The sequence below is a fragment of the Eupeodes corollae genome, chromosome 1 (genome assembly GCF_945859685.1).
Source record: "Eupeodes corollae chromosome 1, idEupCoro1.1, whole genome shotgun sequence".
Classification (NCBI taxonomy): Eukaryota; Metazoa; Arthropoda; class Insecta; order Diptera; family Syrphidae; genus Eupeodes; species Eupeodes corollae.
In genome coordinates, this window is record NC_079147.1 from 162,302,591 (window position 1) to 162,323,030 (window position 20,440).

At 34.7% G+C, this 20,440-nt stretch overlaps 1 protein-coding gene across 6 annotated transcripts in view; it reads right to left on the bottom strand.

Annotated features, from left to right (window-relative positions):
- Positions 1-20,440, bottom strand: part of LOC129954149 (regulating synaptic membrane exocytosis protein 1) — a 202,662-nt gene that overhangs the window by 17,196 nt on the left and 165,026 nt on the right. For 4 of the 6 annotated variants that reach the window (XR_008782643.1, XR_008782647.1, XR_008782646.1 and 1 more), the window contains 2 exons: positions 4,850-5,030; positions 4,617-4,784 (listed from right to left, as the gene is read on the bottom strand). Coding sequence is in view for 1 of the 6 variants with exons in the window: in XM_056067867.1 (XP_055923842.1) it covers positions 4,617-4,784; positions 4,850-5,030 (349 nt within the window). In the remaining 5 variants the exon portion in view is untranslated. Of the gene's footprint in view, positions 1-4,616; positions 4,785-4,849; positions 5,034-9,755; positions 9,895-20,440 lie in introns of all 6 variants that reach the window. The other 2 variants (XR_008782645.1, XR_008782644.1) reach the window with 2 other exon arrangements.

Below are 20,440 nucleotides of genomic sequence, written 5' to 3' on the forward strand. Positions count from 1 at the left end.
TGCGTCGGGACTTGGGCCTACACCCGTTCAAGAGCGGCACCTCCTAGTGGTGCCCACTGGATAGCCGAAAGGTGAACTAACCACTAACGTTGGATCCATCGGATCCAGAGCTGTGTGACCTGAGTTACCTTCTCAGGAAGTAAAAGCAAAAGACTAGATATTGCTCTGAACCAGCTCTAACGATCTCAGTAATGCGCAGGCTTCACAAGTCGGACATGAAAGGAAATTTTAAAGTCTGATGAAAACACAAGTAATAGCCTCGGATGAACGGAGGAAAAACGGACAACGACTTACGTGCATGTACATGAAATGTACGTACACTCAACCGACCACGCAAAGCAGAGCAGCTTGCCGATGCCCTCGCTGAAATCAAAGCTGATGTGACAGCCGTTCAGGACATGCGATGGAATGGGCCATTTGGATGTGGTTTTGCTGTCAGAGGGAAACTAAGGCAAAACATTTTTAGCTTTCGGGAAGTAAGCGATAGAGGTCACCACCCGAGCACATGCCCCGACGAAAGAGAAGAATGACAATACCAAAGAAGAATTCTATGAGCTCCTCTTCAAAACAAATGAGCAATGTCCCAAAAACGATGTTAAAATTCTCCTGGGACATTTTAACGCCAAAATTGTTAAAGAAGGCATCTTTGCTAAGTCAATCGGAAGACATAGCCTACACGACATCACATCTGGAAACGGACTCAGGCTTATAGACTTCCTAGCCGAGAAAAACATGGTGTTAAGTAGCACGAGATTCCCTCGCCCAGGTATCCACAAAGGTACTTGGCGGTCCCCGATGATGGATCATGCAACCAAATCGATCATGTTGCTATTGACGGAAGACACTCCTCTCCAGAGATGTTTTAACAGGAAACAGGTGCGGAGCTTTTATAGAAGAGTCAAAAAGAAAACAACGGGATTCACTGGCCGCCCTGAAGCCTTCAAATATAAGGAGAGGAATACCGTAGTCGAGACGCTGTCAATGCTAAAAATTTGGAGAGATTATTTTAACCAGCTGCTTAGTGGTGATGATGTCAACGGTTCCGCCAGCGACAGCCTAGTTAAATCCATTTGGTTGACGATCTAGACTTCCACCCACCCAACCAGAGTGAGATCAAACAAGCCATCACCAAGCTGAAGTCGAACAAAGCGGACTGCAGGCGGAGCTTTTTAAGTACGCTGGAGCAGATCTGGTAAGGAGCATCAGCTAGCTACAAAAATTAGGTTGGAAGAAATCTTGCCCGACGAGTGGAACTTAAGCACCATCTGCCCGATCCATAAAAACCGTGACCGCTTTCTTAGCACCAACTACAGAGGCATTAGCATTTTAAACATCGCGTAAAAGATCTTGACCAGCGTATTATGTTAACGCCTGAAGCCTTTTACTGACGAACTAATTGGCCTTTACCAATGTCGGTTCATGCCTGGAAATTCTACCATTGACCTTTTTCACTCTACGCCAAATCCTGGAAAAGACCCAAGAACATAATATCGAAACACATGTTCAGTTTTGGTATCCTTAACAAACTGATACGACTTATCAGGATGACGCTGGAAAATGCTCGTTGCGGCGTCAAAATTTTAAGAGAATCGACCGAAGCCTTTGAAACCACCAGAGGACTTCGACAAGGCAATGCGATGTCATATAGCTGCTTTAATATTGTTCTTAAAAGAGTGGTTCCCAACACCAACGCCAATAAAAGTGGCACCATGTTTCAAAAATCCACACAATATCTTGAATATGCAGATGATATTGACATTATGGGAAGAATGAAGCGAGCAGTGACAAGTGCCTTCACTAATTAGGTGAAGAAAATGAGTCTTGACATTAACGAGGACAAAACGAAGTATTTACTGTCGCCAATAGCGTCGATTCACACCGTAGACTTGGTCAAAATGTGACAATTGACAGGTACAACTTCGAGGTGGCAAACGAATTTGTTTATCGGGGCACTGCTGTTAATTCTACAAATGACATCAGCGCGGAGATCAAACGTAGAATTACCCTTGGTAATCGCTGTTCCTCTCCTAAGATCCTCTCCCAGGTGGATGAAGGATCTCTTGGTATCTTCGAGAGAAAAGTTCTGCGTACAATCTATGGTCCGGTTTGTTTCGACAGGCAAAGTAACATCTAGCGGAGAAGATTTAATCAGGAGTTATAAGAACTGTACAGCGACTTGCCATTGGTCAAAAAACTTCGTGTACAACGCTTAAGATGGCTAGGGCATGTCGAGCGAATGAACATCAAAGCTCTAGCCCTTAAGGTATTCAACACCAAGTCTGAGCGAACAAGAGGCAGGCCTCATATCCGGTAGAGTGATCAAGTTGAGGCTTAAATTGAACTATATGGACCTTGAACCTCGAATTCGTTTAAACGATTTGAGGGTAAGGTTATCTCCCGCAGGGGTGATGTGAATTGGCCACTCAAGGTCTTTTAATTTGACCCCGGTAGACTTTTTCCTGTGGGATTTCTCGAAGTCGCAGGTCTATGCAAATAAACCACAATCAACCGATGCCCTGAAGGTGAAAATAACACAGGCCATCCCTCAAATTCAAGATCTATGCGGAAGAGTCATTGAAAATTTGACCGCTCGTATCCGTGCCACCGTAAGAAGGCGATGCGAGCATTTGAATGATGTCATATTCCACACTTAATGGCATACATGCTCCTTTCAAATAAAAATCAATCAAATCAAAATGTCTTCGGATTTCGAGAAAAAACAAATACAAATATTGAATTTAATGTTAAAGAAATATTGCAAAAAATGTTTCTGGAGACGATATGATTAAAGCATACCAACAAATGCCAAACCTATCTAGCACTGATCAAACCATCATTTCTAGATGCATTGTTGACCATTTTCATCACAATGGTTTAAGAAAATAGTAAAATTATTTCCAAATGAAGACGAACTCACGTATTACATTCCGCGGGCAAATGGAAAGCAACCATCAGGAACAAATTTTGTTAGGTACTTTAACGTCGGATACAATCGGAAGAGAAAAGCTGACTCGTCAGTAGAAGAAAAGATAGCCAAAAGCACTACTGATATTGAAAATGATCCAAAAAAAAAAGACAACATGGAAGTCGAAGAGTTTTTAAAGTCTTCGAAAAGTTCTACGAGTTAGAAGAAAGGGCAAACAAGGTTTTGTTCCCATCATAAATCAAGGCGAAACTCTTTCTTGAAATGTATAAGAAAATGATTTTCTCCGAACTTTGTGCCGGTAATTATAGTCAGTAGTAGTATAGTTTTCAATTTGTTGCACACCATCTAAATTCTGCCAAAGATTAGCAAAACTTGCAAAACATAAATTTCTGATGCACAAAAAGATATGTTTGTTCACCTGGTAAGCTTAAAAACCTTTAAACATAAGTAGGATGAGCTGCAAATCCAAGCTGTTTCGGAAAAATGTTTGTCATTTGGGAGTCTTTGGAAAGCTTGAATAAATTGTATGTTTATTTGGAAGATACACGCTATAAAATTACAACGCTGCTCGATGTTATAGATCTAGTTGTTAAAATTTGTTTCGTTTTTAATTTAGATTATATTCAAAAAAGCAAATATGTGTGGTTCTTTTTGCAAGAATATATACACGAAATTGTCCCTGACGAAAAAATTTTTTAAATAAAAAACATTATTTCAAAATTAGAAAATGTTGACATTGAATAAAGATAATTATAAAACCACACATATGTATTTGCTTCTTCTGTAAGAAAACTTTTCAAAATTCAAATAAATTACTCATTCATTTAAAAGATTATCATAGGACTCCAACACACTATGAATTTTCTTGTAAATATAATTCATTTAACAAATTCTTTTAAACTATTTATAAATTTAGGTATCATATTTTAAAACACGATAACAAGCCAGACGTGTGTAAAGAGTGGCACTTTAAATAACTCGGAAGAATTTTTCCGTTTTTATTAACACTATATTTTGCATTAAATTTAATATTTATAAACATTATTTTTAAGTATGGCTAATATAAAAAAAAATAAAATATGATATTCGTTACATCCCAAAACTTTTAGCGTTTTTTCTACTTAATAATCTATGTTTTATTTTGTTGAAGAAAAAATCTGCATTTACTGAAACCAAGGGGTGTTTTAAAGGTAAGTTTAAATTCAAACCTACACATTTTTATATAGAAATCAACTTTTTTCTTAAAGTAATACGATGAGCAGTCTTCAACACAACAATTTCCGGATATTTCATATTTTTAGTATTTGAGCTAACAATTTCATTTTTATTGACAATTTGTTCTTGGTTCAACAATCTATAGTTTTAAAAGTCTGACATGTTTTGTTCTTGATCCAATTAATAAATTGTCAATTTTTAATAGCAATGCATTTTTTCGCAACAATTTTTGCCCTTGAAATTTTAAGTATTTTAGTATTTGGCCATACAATTTTAATTGTTGAGCTTTTTTAATAATTCTTTATTGAGGCAACAATGTAAATTTTTGAAGTTTTACATTTTTATCTTTAAATCAAGAATAAAAGTTCTTGCTGCTCGCTCAGCACCTTTATACACAAAACATTTTGATTTTTATCAATTAACTCTTCATGTGTCCTAACGTATCGTTCTAAACTACAAAGTTTAAGGATCTTACCTGGAGTATGCAACCACTAAAAGGCTCCTTAAACACAAGCTGTTGCTGATATAATGGATCAAGGGTACGTCGGGCTGTCGATGTTTTCGATTTGTCTATGCACTTTTTACCCGAAACAAGGTATACTTTTACATACGGCGCAGGTAACATTTTTGAACCGGGTTTTTGCTAAAATAAAAGAACAAAAATTGTTACACAAATATTTGCATTAATTTATATCTAAGAAAATATACTTGTAATCCTCGGGCTCTTATGACTTCCACTTCAAGGAAACCTTTCTGGTGACACATTGAAAGTTGAATATCACCAAGCGAGGGCGCACCAAGGACTTGACGGCCAACCAATTGACCAGGACCAAGTCCGTCTATGAAATCAGATAACTGACCATCGTTCATACGTAACGAAGGTGACCATCTACTGGGAACATCGATTAATTATTTTAAAGTATGTTTTTGAAAAGTTAGTTTAAAAATAAATTATTTAATTTAAAAAAATAATAATAATTATTCATTAAAGGAAACAAAAACAAACACAAATGAAAATGTATTATAAAAATTTGTAATTGTTTTAATTTTCCTTATACAGGGAGATATAGAGACAAACATTTTGATGTATTTTATTTGTTAAATACGTTAAATGCTCTTTTTTCGTTAATTTATACTTTTTGAAAGTCGCAATTTCAATATAGGTATATGTATATTCAATTCATGCAATTTAAAGTGTAGATTAAGTTTTCTATTATGATTAACAAAGTGTTTTTTTAAAAAGTGCAAAATTTAAATTAATTTTTCTAAGTAATTGTTTTAGTTGAGGTTTAGGTATATAGTAGTAAAGTTTTATTATGAAAAGTTGTATAGTGTGTTAAGGTTTCATGACATTTTTAATGCTTTTAAATTATTTACAAAATTTATTATTTTTTTGACTAAAACTAAAACATTCTTAGCTCATGCAAACACAAATTACTGAACATTTTTTAGGCTTACAATGTAAAATAATGTGACATTCATGTTAAAAGAAAAAGTTGAGTTGATGAGGTTGAGATTTAAGCAAATTCTAAATAATTTTACAAAGCGAAATGAAGCTAGCTCATATTTTCAAAATAGACAATTTGACCATAACGAAATGTATGAAAATGTAAGTTAATAAAACTCAATATTTATTGTATTCAAAATGTCGCTTACTATAACTGCTAATTTGTCTTTTTAAAATGAAGCTTTATCGTATGTGAAGTAAAATTTTAAAAAATGTCGTACCTAGATATTTCGTATTGATATTAATTTAAGAACTTAACTTTGTTTTTCAATATTGTGTATAATTGATTTCTTGAAAAATTCTATCCGCGATGCTTGGCAAGGACAGTTTGTAAATATCCTTAATGGTTAGCAGTAGTTTAAAAGTTGAAAAACAATTTTTTTTAATAAAAATCTGTCCCCGTGTTACGTATAGTGACAAAAGCATGAAAATTGCGTTCAAACTGATTTAGAATAACGATTTGCGTATTTTAAGAACTTTTTATAAAACGAAGAAGATATTTAATATCCTTTTTAGCTAGTTCACTGGCATTATCAAAAGAGTAGTCTCAAAGATGAAGTTTGCGTCTTAGTGAAAGAGCAGGTCAAGTGCAGAGAAGGTGAAAGATTGTTTCCTCTTCTTCGCCGTCCATACAGCTCCTTCAGAAGTCATTTGAGGCTACACCTAGTCGTATTGCGTGTCTGTCTATAAGACAGTGTCCCGTAAGGACACCTATTGGGACCTAATATGAAGTCTGCTTTGAGATAATAAGTCTTTAGAGCGCTTTAGGTCCAGTGAAAGCCATATGAGCTTTGTGACTGCGCATGGTGGTAAATTGTGTCACCTAGAGTTTGCTATCGCAAAAGCTGTTTCTTTTACCAGAAGTTTTCATGCAGCTATCGGTATACCTATCTTCTCCCTTTCAGGTGAAATAGGCATGGCGATTCTATTTTTAGCGAGTTCATCGGCTCTACAATTTCCTGTGATGTCTCTGTGGCCCGGCACCCAAGGTGATTGTTAAATTGCTGCGCCACCTCCGTAAGCGATGATCAACAATCGAGGGCCGTTTGAGATTTGGTTGAGACACTGTCAAGAGATTTAATGTGAGAAAAGATGCGGATATCAGAAGTTGATATCACGTTTTCTCTTAGCCAGGAGAGAACCTCTTTGATCGCTAAAATTTCCACTTGGAAGACGCTACAATGATTAGGGAGTCGGAATGTCGGATGCTTAGATTAAGCTTATCTGAGTATACACTAATACCAACTCCCTCATTTTTCTTCGATCCATCTGTATAATAATGAACGCTTTTGTCATCCAGGAGTTTTTTTTTCTTCCCACTCATCTCTGGATGGAATAGGTACCTGGAAGTTTTTTCCAAATTGGGGTTTAGGAATAGTGTAGTCTATGTACTTTGGTAAAGAATGGAAGAGGTTCAAAATGATGGAGTGCCCACATTATTGTTGGTCCGTTGTGTCTAACGCTGCTGAGGGTGTGGTTCTCAATGCCCCTCTTATGCAGAGACATGCAGTACGTTGGACTCTGCTGAGTCTGTCGTAGAATGCGGTTTTCTCCAATGCAGTCCACCATACAGCAACCCCGTACATAAGTATCGGTCGTATGACCGATGTGTAAAAACCCCATTTGCTTTCTATGGCTTTCTTGCAAAGGAAAAGAGCTACTGTAGCTTTTGCAACACTTTCCTGAATATTAGGTTTCCTTTGACGGTGATAGCAACATCATCGACATATGCAACCGCTCTGTAGCCTTCCATCTCAAAGGATATTAGTAGTTCGTTAACCACTATCTTCTACGGGAGAGGGGACAGAACACCATCTTGTGGAGTGCCTCTGCCGACAGACCTTTCGTACAAAAATCCCGCATCTTAGAGTTGATGATCCTGCTTTTTAGCATTAGATTAATCAACTCACAGATTGAGTATCCGAAGTTTAGGGTAGTCATAGCAGAAGTGATAGCGGATGTGTCAACGTTGTTGAAAGCGCCCTCAATATCCAGGAAGACAACCAAAGTATATTCCTTTTGCTCTAGGGAGTATTTGATATATCTAACCACAGTGTGCAAGGCTGTTTCTACCGATTTCTCTTTGCAGTAAGCATTCTGAGACATGGATTGTCTCTTATCAATGATATTAAGTACATTTATATCGATCAATCGTTCCAGAGTTTTGAGACTAAATTATGGTGGGCTAATAGGTCTTAGATCTTAAGGATTGACATACGATCATTTCCCACCTTGGCTACGGTACGGTTCCCGATCGTCAAATAAAAGAAGGATAGAATAAAGATGGATCACCGCTTTTCGAATATCGGAAATAATTACCAAAAAAAAGCCACGGAAAGGGTGAGATCCGTTGTTCTGCTAAGTTCACGACGCTCGGTGAGCAAACAAGTTCAGGCTTTACAAATTAATCGTTCTTCCGTACGACGCATCAACAAGCGTGAGTTAAACTTTCATCATTACAAGTTGATAATTGTTCAACAGTTCAAATTCACTGATTAGAGATTCTTCCTTATTGAGGTGAATTACTGACTTCGAATGTTTTGTAAATAAGCAACATTTCAGTTATTATGCTGCAAAAAATCCTCAAGGCCTCCACGAACGACCGTCGCAGAATGCACAGACCTTAAGTGACTGTTTGGTGTTCAGTTTCAAACAAAAATATCATTGCTTCTTAATTTTTTGAGGAATTAGGAAATGTAGTGACCGTCAATAGTGCCCCCTAGATTGACATGCTTAATAGCTTTTTAAAATCAGAGTTCCGTAGAAGAAAGTGAATTATCAACATGTCAAATGTCTGGTTTGAACAAGATGGAGTATATTCTTGCACTGCGATGACCACAATTAATGTCACGTACGTGAGATGTTTCCCGGTCGCCTTATTTCATGTATTGGAGATACAGATTGGCCTCCTAGACCAGCAGACTTTGACGGTGTGTGATTTTTTCTTTTGGGATTTACGAGTCAAAACCACGTCAAAAATTGCGTTCAAAACATTCACTTAAATCTGTTGGACCGACTTTCTTCGTGCTACGAACAAGATGGACGTCATATGTTCCATTTTCTTTTCAAAATTTAAAATGGCACTTAATTGTTTAAGTGTGATAAATTATTAATAAAACAATGAGATATATCTATTTGTTTTATGTCCCTATTCCCGTGAACCACCATGTATTTTCTTGGAGAAATTGCATAGCGAAAATGTACATTATCTTCCTCCAATTAGTCGTGGGAGCCACTGTATGTAGAGTATCTGAAAGATGCATCTATACTCAAATATTATGCTATTTGTACTTTTTCGTGTGCATTTCTTTAAAAAATCTAACCTGAAAAATATATTAAGGCAATTTAAAAACGTTTAAAAAACATGCTTCCATGCGGATTTTTGTTTTCATTCAAAACATTTCATGAGTATATGCACTAAAATATATAAAAAAAACAACCAATAAATCCAATTTGTCGCAAATAATAATGTATGTACATAATAAATAAATAAATAACATAATCATATTTACTATACAAAAAATAAAAATACACAACAATAAATAATTCGTACACGATGTTCAGAGGATATAAAGGCGATTTAACTACATCTGACACCTATGTCCATTTCATTGTACATTATTTGGCAATCTCCTAATTTAAAAACATGTAGATTAACCTTGAGTACATATGTATTTTAATATGATTTTATTTTTTTTAATTGAAAATTAAATAATTACACGGAGAGCAAAATATCACAGCAGCATTAAAACACTCACTCACAGTTATGACACATTTAAGAAAGAAAAATACTTTAACAAACTTTTATTTACACAGTCAAATGAAAATATAAAATAAAATAAAGCTAAGCCATCAAGTAAATATGTTTAATAGATACTTGAAAAAGGACACAACAAACAATTTTGTATTTTATTTTTTATTTTTTTTGTATAAACCACACATACAAATAAAGAAGAAGACAAAAATATGCATATATATATTTAAATATATATATGAATATTTATTATTGTTTAAGAAAAACACAGTCTTTTAATAAAAAGAGAAAGAAACAGAGACAGAGTGTGAGAGAGATAGAGACAATTTTTGTTGTTGATTTTGAGGACTTACGATGAACCCTCTGAACTTGATATCGAGTGTACGCTTCCAGCTCGATAAGACGAGGATGTTGGTGTCACTTCAACTGACCGCTGAATGCTGCCAGACGAACCACGACTAGTCCGATGATACTGGGGTGGAATACCCAAGTCTGTTGAGAATTAATAGGGATGCACATATATATGGAGTATACATCGACACAGATTTATACATTTATATAGATACATATATAGAATTTTTGGATTTTAAATTATTTTTTAAATTATGTTTTTTTTATTTTTGGTTTTTGGTTTTTTGATTTTTTGATTTTGATTTTAATTTTGGTTTTGGGTTTTGGGGTCTGATCGCCGCCGAGTTAAACAGGACATGATGCCTCCTCTTAATATTTTTTTCTTTTTTAAAAACAACCAACGAAAATTAAACAATAAAAATTAAAATACAAAATAAAATCTACATTAAAAAAAGCAATGAAATTTCCATTATTAAACTCATAATTCATAAACGTAAATTAAAAATATTTATGGATATTATAATTATTTGAATATAGTTTAATTTTTTTTATTTTTTATTTCGATTTAAACAAAATTGAAAAACTCACTTTGCTACGGAATACGGAATGGTCCATAAGTAAAATAAAAAATTGCTTCATTTTTAAAACAAAAGACGCAACTATAACCTTAAATCAAAGCTTAAAAGTTTTAATTCACAAAATAAAAATGTTTGTGTTTTCGAATGGATTATGTTCTTATGAATAATTGTTGTATTAATATTTTTGTGTGTTTTTTTTAAATATTGTTTTTGAACTGTGGTTTCGAATGTATGTAGTATGTTTTAATGTGTGTGGTGTGTGCTTTTTATTTTCTTGAAGTAAACAGTAAAATCTATGTCTCCCTGTTGCAAGAAATAATTTTTGGTACCAAATAGTATAACTTTTTTCTTTTATAATAATTTCATAAATAAAAGTTAAAATAGAAAATCTTATAAAAGAAAGCTATTAACGATGTAAAAGAGAGTGATAAACATTGTTAAGTTTTACTAATAAAGTGAAAATGAAATGATTTTGAATATAATATATTTAAAGAGTATTCGTGAAAAGCGAAGAAGATGTTGGTTGAGAAACAACATTTACATTTTTGTGCGCACTAAGAAAAACCATTGAATTACCTTCTAACATGCTGTAAAAATATGGTTCTTACAGTTGTTATTATATTTGCAAATATATATATGTGTATAAATAATAAGTAAAATGGTATTTTGTGGGTGTCAGTGGGATAATGTTAATCTCACTTAATCTCACTTAATCTCTATTTAAGACAAACAAGCTTCTTACGCAGCCGCGCCGTCATGAACTGCAATTTAAAGGTCTTTGGAAAGAATTTAAAGTATAATATGGAAATTAAAAATATTAATATCATTAACCCTCGAAATAATAAAAACCCCTTCAACGTAGTAAGTTACAAAAGATATAAAGGGCATTACTTAAACGTTTTAATGCATATAAACTTGCCATTGATGAAGCTGCCCAACATAGCACATGTCTGGGTATCATAGAATATAGCACCTATGTAGTATTTTTTGACGAAAATGCATCCCTTTTAGCCTGGAGTCTTATAAACTAAAAATTAAAGCTTACCAAAAGTTAGAAAAAATAGCAATCTCGTTACAGAAATGAGAATAATTGGCAAAATAATACAAAACTGAAAAACCGAAAAAAGAAACCTAGAAAACACCCCGAAAATTCAATTGAAAGTCAAAAGTATGAAGATCCAAAACCGTTAAATTATAGGATCCCAAAATTCCATAATCCCAAAAAGACAAAATATATAAAAAAAGAGGCTGGGATACGACCCACACTGACAACTTCCCATCCTGTCTGTCGATTTGTCTTGCTTAAAATTTTAAAGGGTTGGGTTAAAAAAGTTGTTTGGTGAGTTATTCTAAAAAAATTTAAAACTACAAAAAACAATATTTTTCATATAAAGAAATAGTTAAGTTTGCAAATCTAGTTTTTTTAAATAGATTTTTAGTCGAGCACAAATTTTTACCAATTTAAGTATTAGTTCTTAAAGTTGTACAAATTTGATGAATGAAATTAATTTGAGAGATATTAAGAACCGAACATCAATTTTAACAAAACTTGTGTACTATTTTTTGTAGACTTTATTTTTTATGACGGACAGTTAGATTTTAATAAAAAAAATACTGAATATCGAAATCAATAACTTCTGCGAAATAAAAACATTTGAAGACAGTATTTTTAATTCTTGGAAAGATATTTGAGTCGTAAATCAATGTTTACCAACTTTTATTAATTTTTTGTTCAGGTTTGTATTTTTTGTAAGAAAAATGTCAATTAGATTTTTCTCAAAATTTTACTCAACGAAGACTATATTTTTTAAAAGATGAAATTATTTGAAAAAATATTCCTAAAGTCTTGAAAAGATATTTTAGTAAAAATTCAATTTTTAACAACTTTTAGTAATGTTTTTTTTAGGTTTTTATTTTTGGGTAAGAACTCTGAATTCGATTTTCCCAAAATGTTATCCAATGTTGACAAGAATATTTTTTTTAAATATAAAATTAGTTTAAGGCAATTATCTCAAAGTTTTGAAAAGATTTTTTAGTCGAAAATCAATTTTTACCAACTTTTATTAATATTTGTTTCAGGTTTTTATTTTTTGTAAAAAAAACTGTAAATTCGATCTTTCTCAAAATTTGTTCGTATGTTGAAAATAATATTTCTTATAAGTCAAAATTAGTTGAAAGCCATAATCTCAAACTTTTGAAAAGATATTTGATTCTTAAATCAATTTTTACCAACTTTTGTTAAATTTTCTTTTAAGTTTTTATTTTTTGTAACAAAACTGTGAATTCGATTTTTCTCAAAATCTAACCAGATATTAAAAACGTTATTTTTCGTTGCACAATTTTTTTAGATAAAATCATTTTTATTAGTAAAATTTTCAAAGTGTCAATTTTTTTCTTCAGTTTTTTTGATTTATAAAAAAAATCATAAAATGGATTATTTTCAAAAAATATTTTTGTTTTGTATCACGTTACAATATATTATATAAAATTTAATTTAAATCTCTAGCGTTTTTGGTTCATTAGATATTTAGGATTAACCAACATTTTTAAACTGCTATGATAAAAAAATCACACACGCAATTTTGTTAAGAGCCCTTCCTGCATCTTTCTGCTTTATTATAACAAAATTTATTTGAAGTCGATATCTCTTCTGGTTCTTGAGCTATGGACGATGAAAAAACGTCGCGAACAGATGGACGTACATACGAACGCACAGACATCTTTCTAAAAATCTTTTATTTCTCTTTATTTAGGGACCTCGAAACATCGAGAAATGTCAAAATTTTCAATTCCTATGGGATATTTATAAAAAATGTTATCAAACTTGTCGAAAAAGCTTCTAGTGTTCCGCAAAACTAGCTTGGTTAAAAATGCTTTTTCAATGAAACCAGTTTGAGTTCGTTAAGAAACCTGAAGGACTGATTATGCCTTTAAGTAATTCTTGTGTTTTTAAGCTAGAGCATTTACAGTACAGAGGAGCTGAAGAACTTAGAGACTTAATTTCAGTCGTTCACACCTCCACCAACTCCTTCATTTGGTTTTGATCCATTTGTGTGAAAGTGGATTGACTCCTTTTCCAGTAATGCCCTATCCTCCCAGAAAGCTAATCTCTTTGCTAGGCAGTTCGCCGCCAATTCTACGTTGCCTGTGAGTGAATGACTCCATCTGTAGTTGAGCGAGTTAGTGATTCTATGGGACTAATCTTTTTTCGCACTCGTACTGTGACAATAGTCCTTAGAGATCGAAACACCAATAAATCCGCTGTTCCGGATAGTATCGCCCATATTGTTCTGAAGAGGTGTTGTTCAACGCTGGCAAAACCACTGTGGAAGCTTTTTCATCTGTCCTACTCCTCAGGTCTTGTAAAACTGCATTTGTCCAGCCCATCCCCAAAAAAGGCGAATCTTTCTCAACCTCTAATTACCGATCGATTGCACTTACATCCCTTCTCTCCAAGGTCATACTGATTAAATATCAGCTGAATAAATATCTTGAATATCAAAATCTTCTTAATGACCGTCAGTACAGCTTTCGAAGCAATAGGTCCACTGGTGATCTCTGGATCATCTCACAGAACAGTGGACCAAATCCTTACATCGTTTTGGAGAAAGTAAGATTATTGCACTTGATATTTCAAAAGCATTTGATAGGGTTTGGCATCACGCTCTCTTTTGGAAATTGCGTGCTTTCGATTTTCATGAATCCCTGCTTCATTGGATTAGTATTTACCTTTCGGATCGTTCAATACAAGTAGTATTGAATGGATTCTAGTCAGAAAACCATAAAATCAATGCTGGTGTGCCCCAGGGCTCTGTTCTATCTCCAACACTCTTTCCAATGCATTGTTTCGCTGACGATAGTACTCTTAGCTTTTCATATTCGTTTTCAGACTCACATCCCTCATTGTTGGATGTGGAACTGCAACGACAAAATATGATAAACTCATTAAATGCCGACCTAAACAGCATTGTACAATGGGGAATAAGAAACTGCGTGGAATTTAGTGCTTCGAAAACACAGTGCTGTCTTGTATCGTTAAAGCGAGATATACCTCCATTGCCATTATCCATGGATGTCACTTGCATCAAGGAGACTGAACACCTCGATATTATCAGTCCAAAGCTTGAGTAAAACTTGAAAATCTAGGCTGGTGCTCCTGCAACTTACTTAAACCTTTTGGACAGTATTGAGCGTAGAGCTTTTAAATTGATAGATGATAATATCATCATAAGTTCATTTACTTCGCTTGAACATCGCCGTAAGGTCTCTGGTCTGACCCTTTTTACCGTTATTTTAACGGCCTATGCTCTAGTGAAAAGGCAGGTGCATGCCTTCCCTTAACAGTTCAACCGCAATACTCGCGCTTCTAGGAATGCTCATCATTATACCCTCGAGCCCAACTTCGGCCATACTGTCAAATACAGAGATTCGTTCTTTAGCCGTACTACGCGAATGAGGAATCCCTTACCCTACTGTCTTAGTTAATGCAATATTCAGGAATTCAAAACCAATGTCCATCGAAATCTCCTTTTAAACCCCTTGAGTGTGTGCTTATTATAAAAAAAGACAGATCTCGAAGTCTTGAAGGTATAGAAATCTTGAAGTTTCTGTCGAATTGCAGTTGGGTGATGGTGTAATCTGTTTGCTTTGGAATTGATACTAAATACTTAAGAATTACGAAGTGGCCAATGTTGTTGTTAATCCACTGCAACAATGCTTTGAGGTGAATAGCAGAGCTTCTATCTATTTTTTTTCTAGATATATCAAGAGGTTTTTGGTAGACGAGGTCATCCAGTGCCGCAGATGAGGTCGTGCGAAGCTATCCGCTTATACATAGACACGCTGAACGTTGGACTTTTTTTTGTTTGTCATGTTTACAGTAAGTAAAATCGCTCTGATTACCAATGTGTTAACTAATACATGATTTGGGGTTGAAAGCCCCATTTAATACCAATAGCTTTTTTGCATAAGAAAAGAAAAGTACTTTAGTTTTCTTGCCTCTTTCTTGTATATTGCATTTGCAATTTAGGTTTTTGTCTTAAATAAGACCAGAAACCCAGCCTCGTCTGAGAACTTTAGATTCCTTTATTATAGGGAGGGTTAACATATGTATTTTTGTATTGCCTTGAAAACAGGATAATTTTGTGTAGGTTGACAAAAGTATTACTTTATCTAAGGTGTTAAGATCCATCCTTCTATGATCTTAACAAGAAATGATGACAGACCTATACGTCGGCGTTTCAAACAAATTGTTTAGAATATTACCATTATCAGAGTACACGTTATAAGTTAGATACGTATTTTCAGAAAACTCTTGTTTTTCTTGTCAAACGTGCACAGGTTCATTTTCGGGATTGTGTAATTTCTATTTTTTCGTCATTTTGGATTTTCAGGATTTTGGGTGTTCCAGAGTTTTGCTTTTTTGTAAGTTCTGGATTTTCATGATTTTCAATTTTTGGGATTTTGATTTTCGGATTGTGACTTTCTCCCTTGTCATGGATTTCAATTCATACTTTACCACCTCGGAAACCTTGCGATCCTATGTCCTCCATGTCTGCATTCACGCAATGGCGGTAAATATTATTTTAAGTCTTAATTAGTACTAATTTTGTCGCACTACTGAATTCAATTGAAATATCGCTTTGTCGTCTTTTTGTTTGAATAGAACCGGTAACACTTTTGTAAGAGCTACAAACTGTTTCATTTAATTTTGAAAATGCGAACATTTTTCAACAACTTTTGCATTTTTGATTATGAAATTTTAATTTAATGAATTAATTAAAATTATATGAGAATTATTTTTACATCAAATCACAGAGACCTTAACCTTTTCTCCCATTTTTTCAATAAGCCTTTTATTTCACAGGTGTTTGTTTCACGATGGTGCCAGAGAGCAGGGCAACCATGATTAATTTAAAATCATTCTACAATTTACAATTCACTTGCACTCGAAATGAATTTAAAATCTGTTCAAAATATAAATTGGAGTTCTGCAATTCACTATTATCATTATTTTCAATTAAATTTAATAGAATTGCGATATAAAACTGTTGGTCTTCAAATGAAGACGGAAGTTAAGTATCTTTTTTATTCTTGTAACTACTTTTTCTTTTTATGCCTTGTTACGTTCTTTTCCGAAAATTTCGGAGCTTGTGAATCGTTAAATAATAATCTGGAAACGAGGTCTTACCTTATAATCTGCCCATCTTATAACTTAAATTTTTAAAAAGTTCAACGTACTTGTCCTGCAGAGGTCGCCAAATGCGTGTTTTTTGTTTTTAGACTTTTGAAAATGGTCTCATACGAAAACCCTTTACTTCCTGATTGCAAATATGTACATGAGAGCTGTACACGTTACCGCAATTTACCGACAGAAGTCGCCGAAAGTTTATTTTTTGGAATGTTGGGAAACCACTTCAGATTGGTTGCATTATAAGCCCTCAACTTCCTGAGTTTGAATATATACATGACTGACGTGTAGGTGGCCGCATTCTCTAGACACACGCATTGCGGGTTTGTAAGCAAAACTTTGGATAACAGACGTAGCCCAATAAAACATGTCACAATCGAAAGCTCTACAATTCCAGAGTACAACCTCCAATTTTATCTTTAGTAGTGAGATTGACAAACCCGATTTAACTAACGAGTGCTATTGATGTTTTTTTAAATGATTTTTGATGACAATCTACTGATATGTACATTAATTTTAACAATTGTAATCCCAACAAATGAAATCTTAAATTGGCAGAAGATTTATCAAACCATAGAATATGGCGATACAAGTCGCGAATGCTTTATAGTATTTTATCAAGTGTATGCTGAAGTTAATTTCTTTAAATGAATGTAAGTTAAAAATGGTTTCACTCCTAAATATGAAATTTTAGCTGACAGACGACGCGACATTTAAATTCAAACAACTGTTCACTATCGCACAGAACCGCAGTGTATGTACAGAATATGGAAAGACCACTTCTTCAAATTATATAACGGTGATGAAGCAGCGAATACCACTGTAAGGGAGATAGAACCACTAAACCTATGTGACGCAGATCAACAATTCTGCTGGAGCTTACGGCACCGCTGCCGAACAATTCAAAGCAGCAGGCGATGACTTGGTAGAGAGCATGCACCAACTCATCTACAAAATACGGCCGGAAGAAAGCATGCCCGATGAGTGAAATCTTCGCATACTTTGCCTGATGCATAAAAAGGGAAGCATATAAATTGCGCCAACTACAGAGGCATCATTCTTCTTAACTTTTCTTTTAAGATCCTCTCTGCCGTTTTATGTAAACGTCTGAAGCCGTTCGTCAATAACCTTATCGGTCCTTAGTGTGGCTTTAGGCCTGGAAAGTCCACTATCGACCAAATATTCACACTACAACAGATCTTGGAAAAGCCCAGGACTTTCAAATCGATACCCACCATCTCTTTATCGATATTTAAGCCGCGTATGACAGCATCCATAGGGAAGAGCTCTACAGAGCAACGTCAAGTTTTGGCATCCCTTTCAAACTTATCTGTTTGTGCAAAATGACGATGGAGAATGCACGCTGCTCTCTCAAGGTCGGAAAAGATCTTACCGATGCATTTGATGTCAACAAAAGGTTTTTGAAAAGTCGATGTGACTTCTTCAATATCGTTCTCGAAAGAATTGTGCAAAACTAAACTGTTAACACTAGAGGCACAATCTTGCAAAGGTCCATCCAATCACTTCGATACGCAGATGATATTGACATTATTGGAAGTTCAAAGCGAGATGTCAGTGGAGCTGGACACCGAAACTAACAGAGTTTAAGTCCAACGGCTTAAATGGCTAGGTCATGTAGAGTGAATGTAAATCAATCCAATAAAAAGGGACAGCGCAGAAGTGGAAATCCGCGACTCAGTTGGCGCACGCAGGTAGGTGAAGACCTTAACCAACTTGAAGTGCGAAACTAGAGACAGATAGCTAGAGTGGTAAACGAATTTGTTTATCTGGACACTGCTGTTAATTCTGCAAATGACATCAGCAAACTGTACCAAACTTTATTCATCTCAGTCTTGCTGTATGATGCAGAAGAGTGGACCCTCTCCCAGTTGGTTGAAGGATCTCTTGGTATCTTCGAGAGGAAGGAGGTGCTTCCGAAATTGAGGTAGAGAGTATGAGCATTCCTCGAAGCGCATGTTACCGCTGAAATGCTGTATATAGGATAAGTAGTGACAGACAATAGTTCGTTTATGAAAATGAAGACGACAGTTGGAGACAAAATTAAACCCTGGAGAACACAAGCACATATGTAATGAGTTTCAGGCTTAAAACCAACAACTTTTATTGAAAGGTTAAACAAATTATAGCATGGAAATATTAAGGGCCAGCTAGGATTTGTGATATGTCAGAGTCTTTCAGTTCTTTTGCATATATACGAGTTCTGTGCTGTAAAGTTGTTTACGTTCTCAAGTACATGGTACTCGAGCTAACAAAAGTTTGGAAGTGACGTTACGAACACTAATTTTCTAAATAGATTTGAAATCATAACAAACGAAGCAAAGTGACCAATGAAAGTTCTTGTAGAATAAATATGAACGTAACAGTTTGCTTTCTCAAATTGTTAAACGGTCCGTGTAGACATTTTCTTACAGTTGTTTTTCAGGCAGAAATTGGTATGCAACATTGTTTGACATATCTGAGTTTAACTCAGGGAATTTGTATTCATGATTTGTTGAAAAACTTAACTTTTTATTGCAATGAAAAATATGAATTAAAAGGACTATAATAATCAAAGGAAATGGTTTGTGTATTTGAAGGAACTAATCAAATACACAAACCATTTATGTCGCTAAGTCTTTGTGTGCATGGTTTTCATATAAAAAGGTTTGAATTATATTATTTTATATTTTCTGAAAAAAAAACTTATTTTTTACGTTATTAGCGGTCTTAGGATAAGCTAAGGTGGTACCCGTGGCATGATGGTTAGTGCGTTGGACTGTCATGCTAGAGGTCTTGGGTTCGATCCCTGCCTATGCCATCTAAAGTCTTTTCACGGGTACTGCCTCTTGCGAGGAATTGACAAATTCTCCAAGAGTAACTATTGTCATGAAAAAGTGCTTTCTCAAAATTAGCCGTTCGGAGTCGGCATATAAACTGTAGGTCCCCTCCATTCCTGACAACATTACTCGCACACAGGAATGGTTGAGAGATGTAAGTCACTAGGCCTTGGTTCTCAACGGACTGTCGCGCCACCCAATTTATTTTTTTTTTTTAGGATAAGCTAAGCCAAGGATGAACCGTGCGGAATAATTTTGTTGGTCGGTGTGAACGCATTCCATTACAGCCTTTATCTCAGGGACACCTCACTCCAGAAACAAAAACTCATCCCTAAAAATGTATAAGAGGTAATCAAAGATTCATTGTTTGGATCTTTTCTTTTCCATTTTGTGATTGGGGGGTCAACTTGGATGAAGCTGTAATAAACTTTTTTTGATGTTTGCGTTTGAAGAAAAACCTATACAAATTATAATTAATTTGAAACCTTGAAACAAGATTCGTCTAAGGGAGTTCCAGGATCTGCTAGAATGTTTTTACTTAATACGAATTTTAACTTTTCAGCTTTATGCCTTAGTGGCAATCTGATACTGGTTAATTAGGAGGCCCGTTCTCAATGCGGACAAATCTTAAGCAATTACGATTTATGTGGTACGATAGGAGGTAAAGGAGAGCAAGGTAAGTTTTTGCACTGCGAGCGATTTAAATCTAGGGTAGGCCAGATGTGTAGTATCAGTGGCATGATGGTAAGTGCGTTAAACTGTCATGCCAGAGGTCTTGCCATCTAAAGTTTTTTCACGGGTACTGCCTCTTTCGAGGAATTGAAAAATAATCCGAAACTAATTCTGGTCGTGAAAAGTGCTTTCTCAATTTATCCGCTTGGATTCAGCTTAAAACTGTAGATCTCTTTCATGCAACATTACTCGCACACAGGATTGGTTGAGAGTTGTAAGTCAATAGGCCTTATTTGTCAACGGACTGTTGTTCTACCAGATTTTCTTCTGAACCTAAGTGGTGGGGATGTTCATCCACTTTAAGTGATTCTCTTTATATCATCTTGTTTTAGTAAAGGCTTACATGTAGC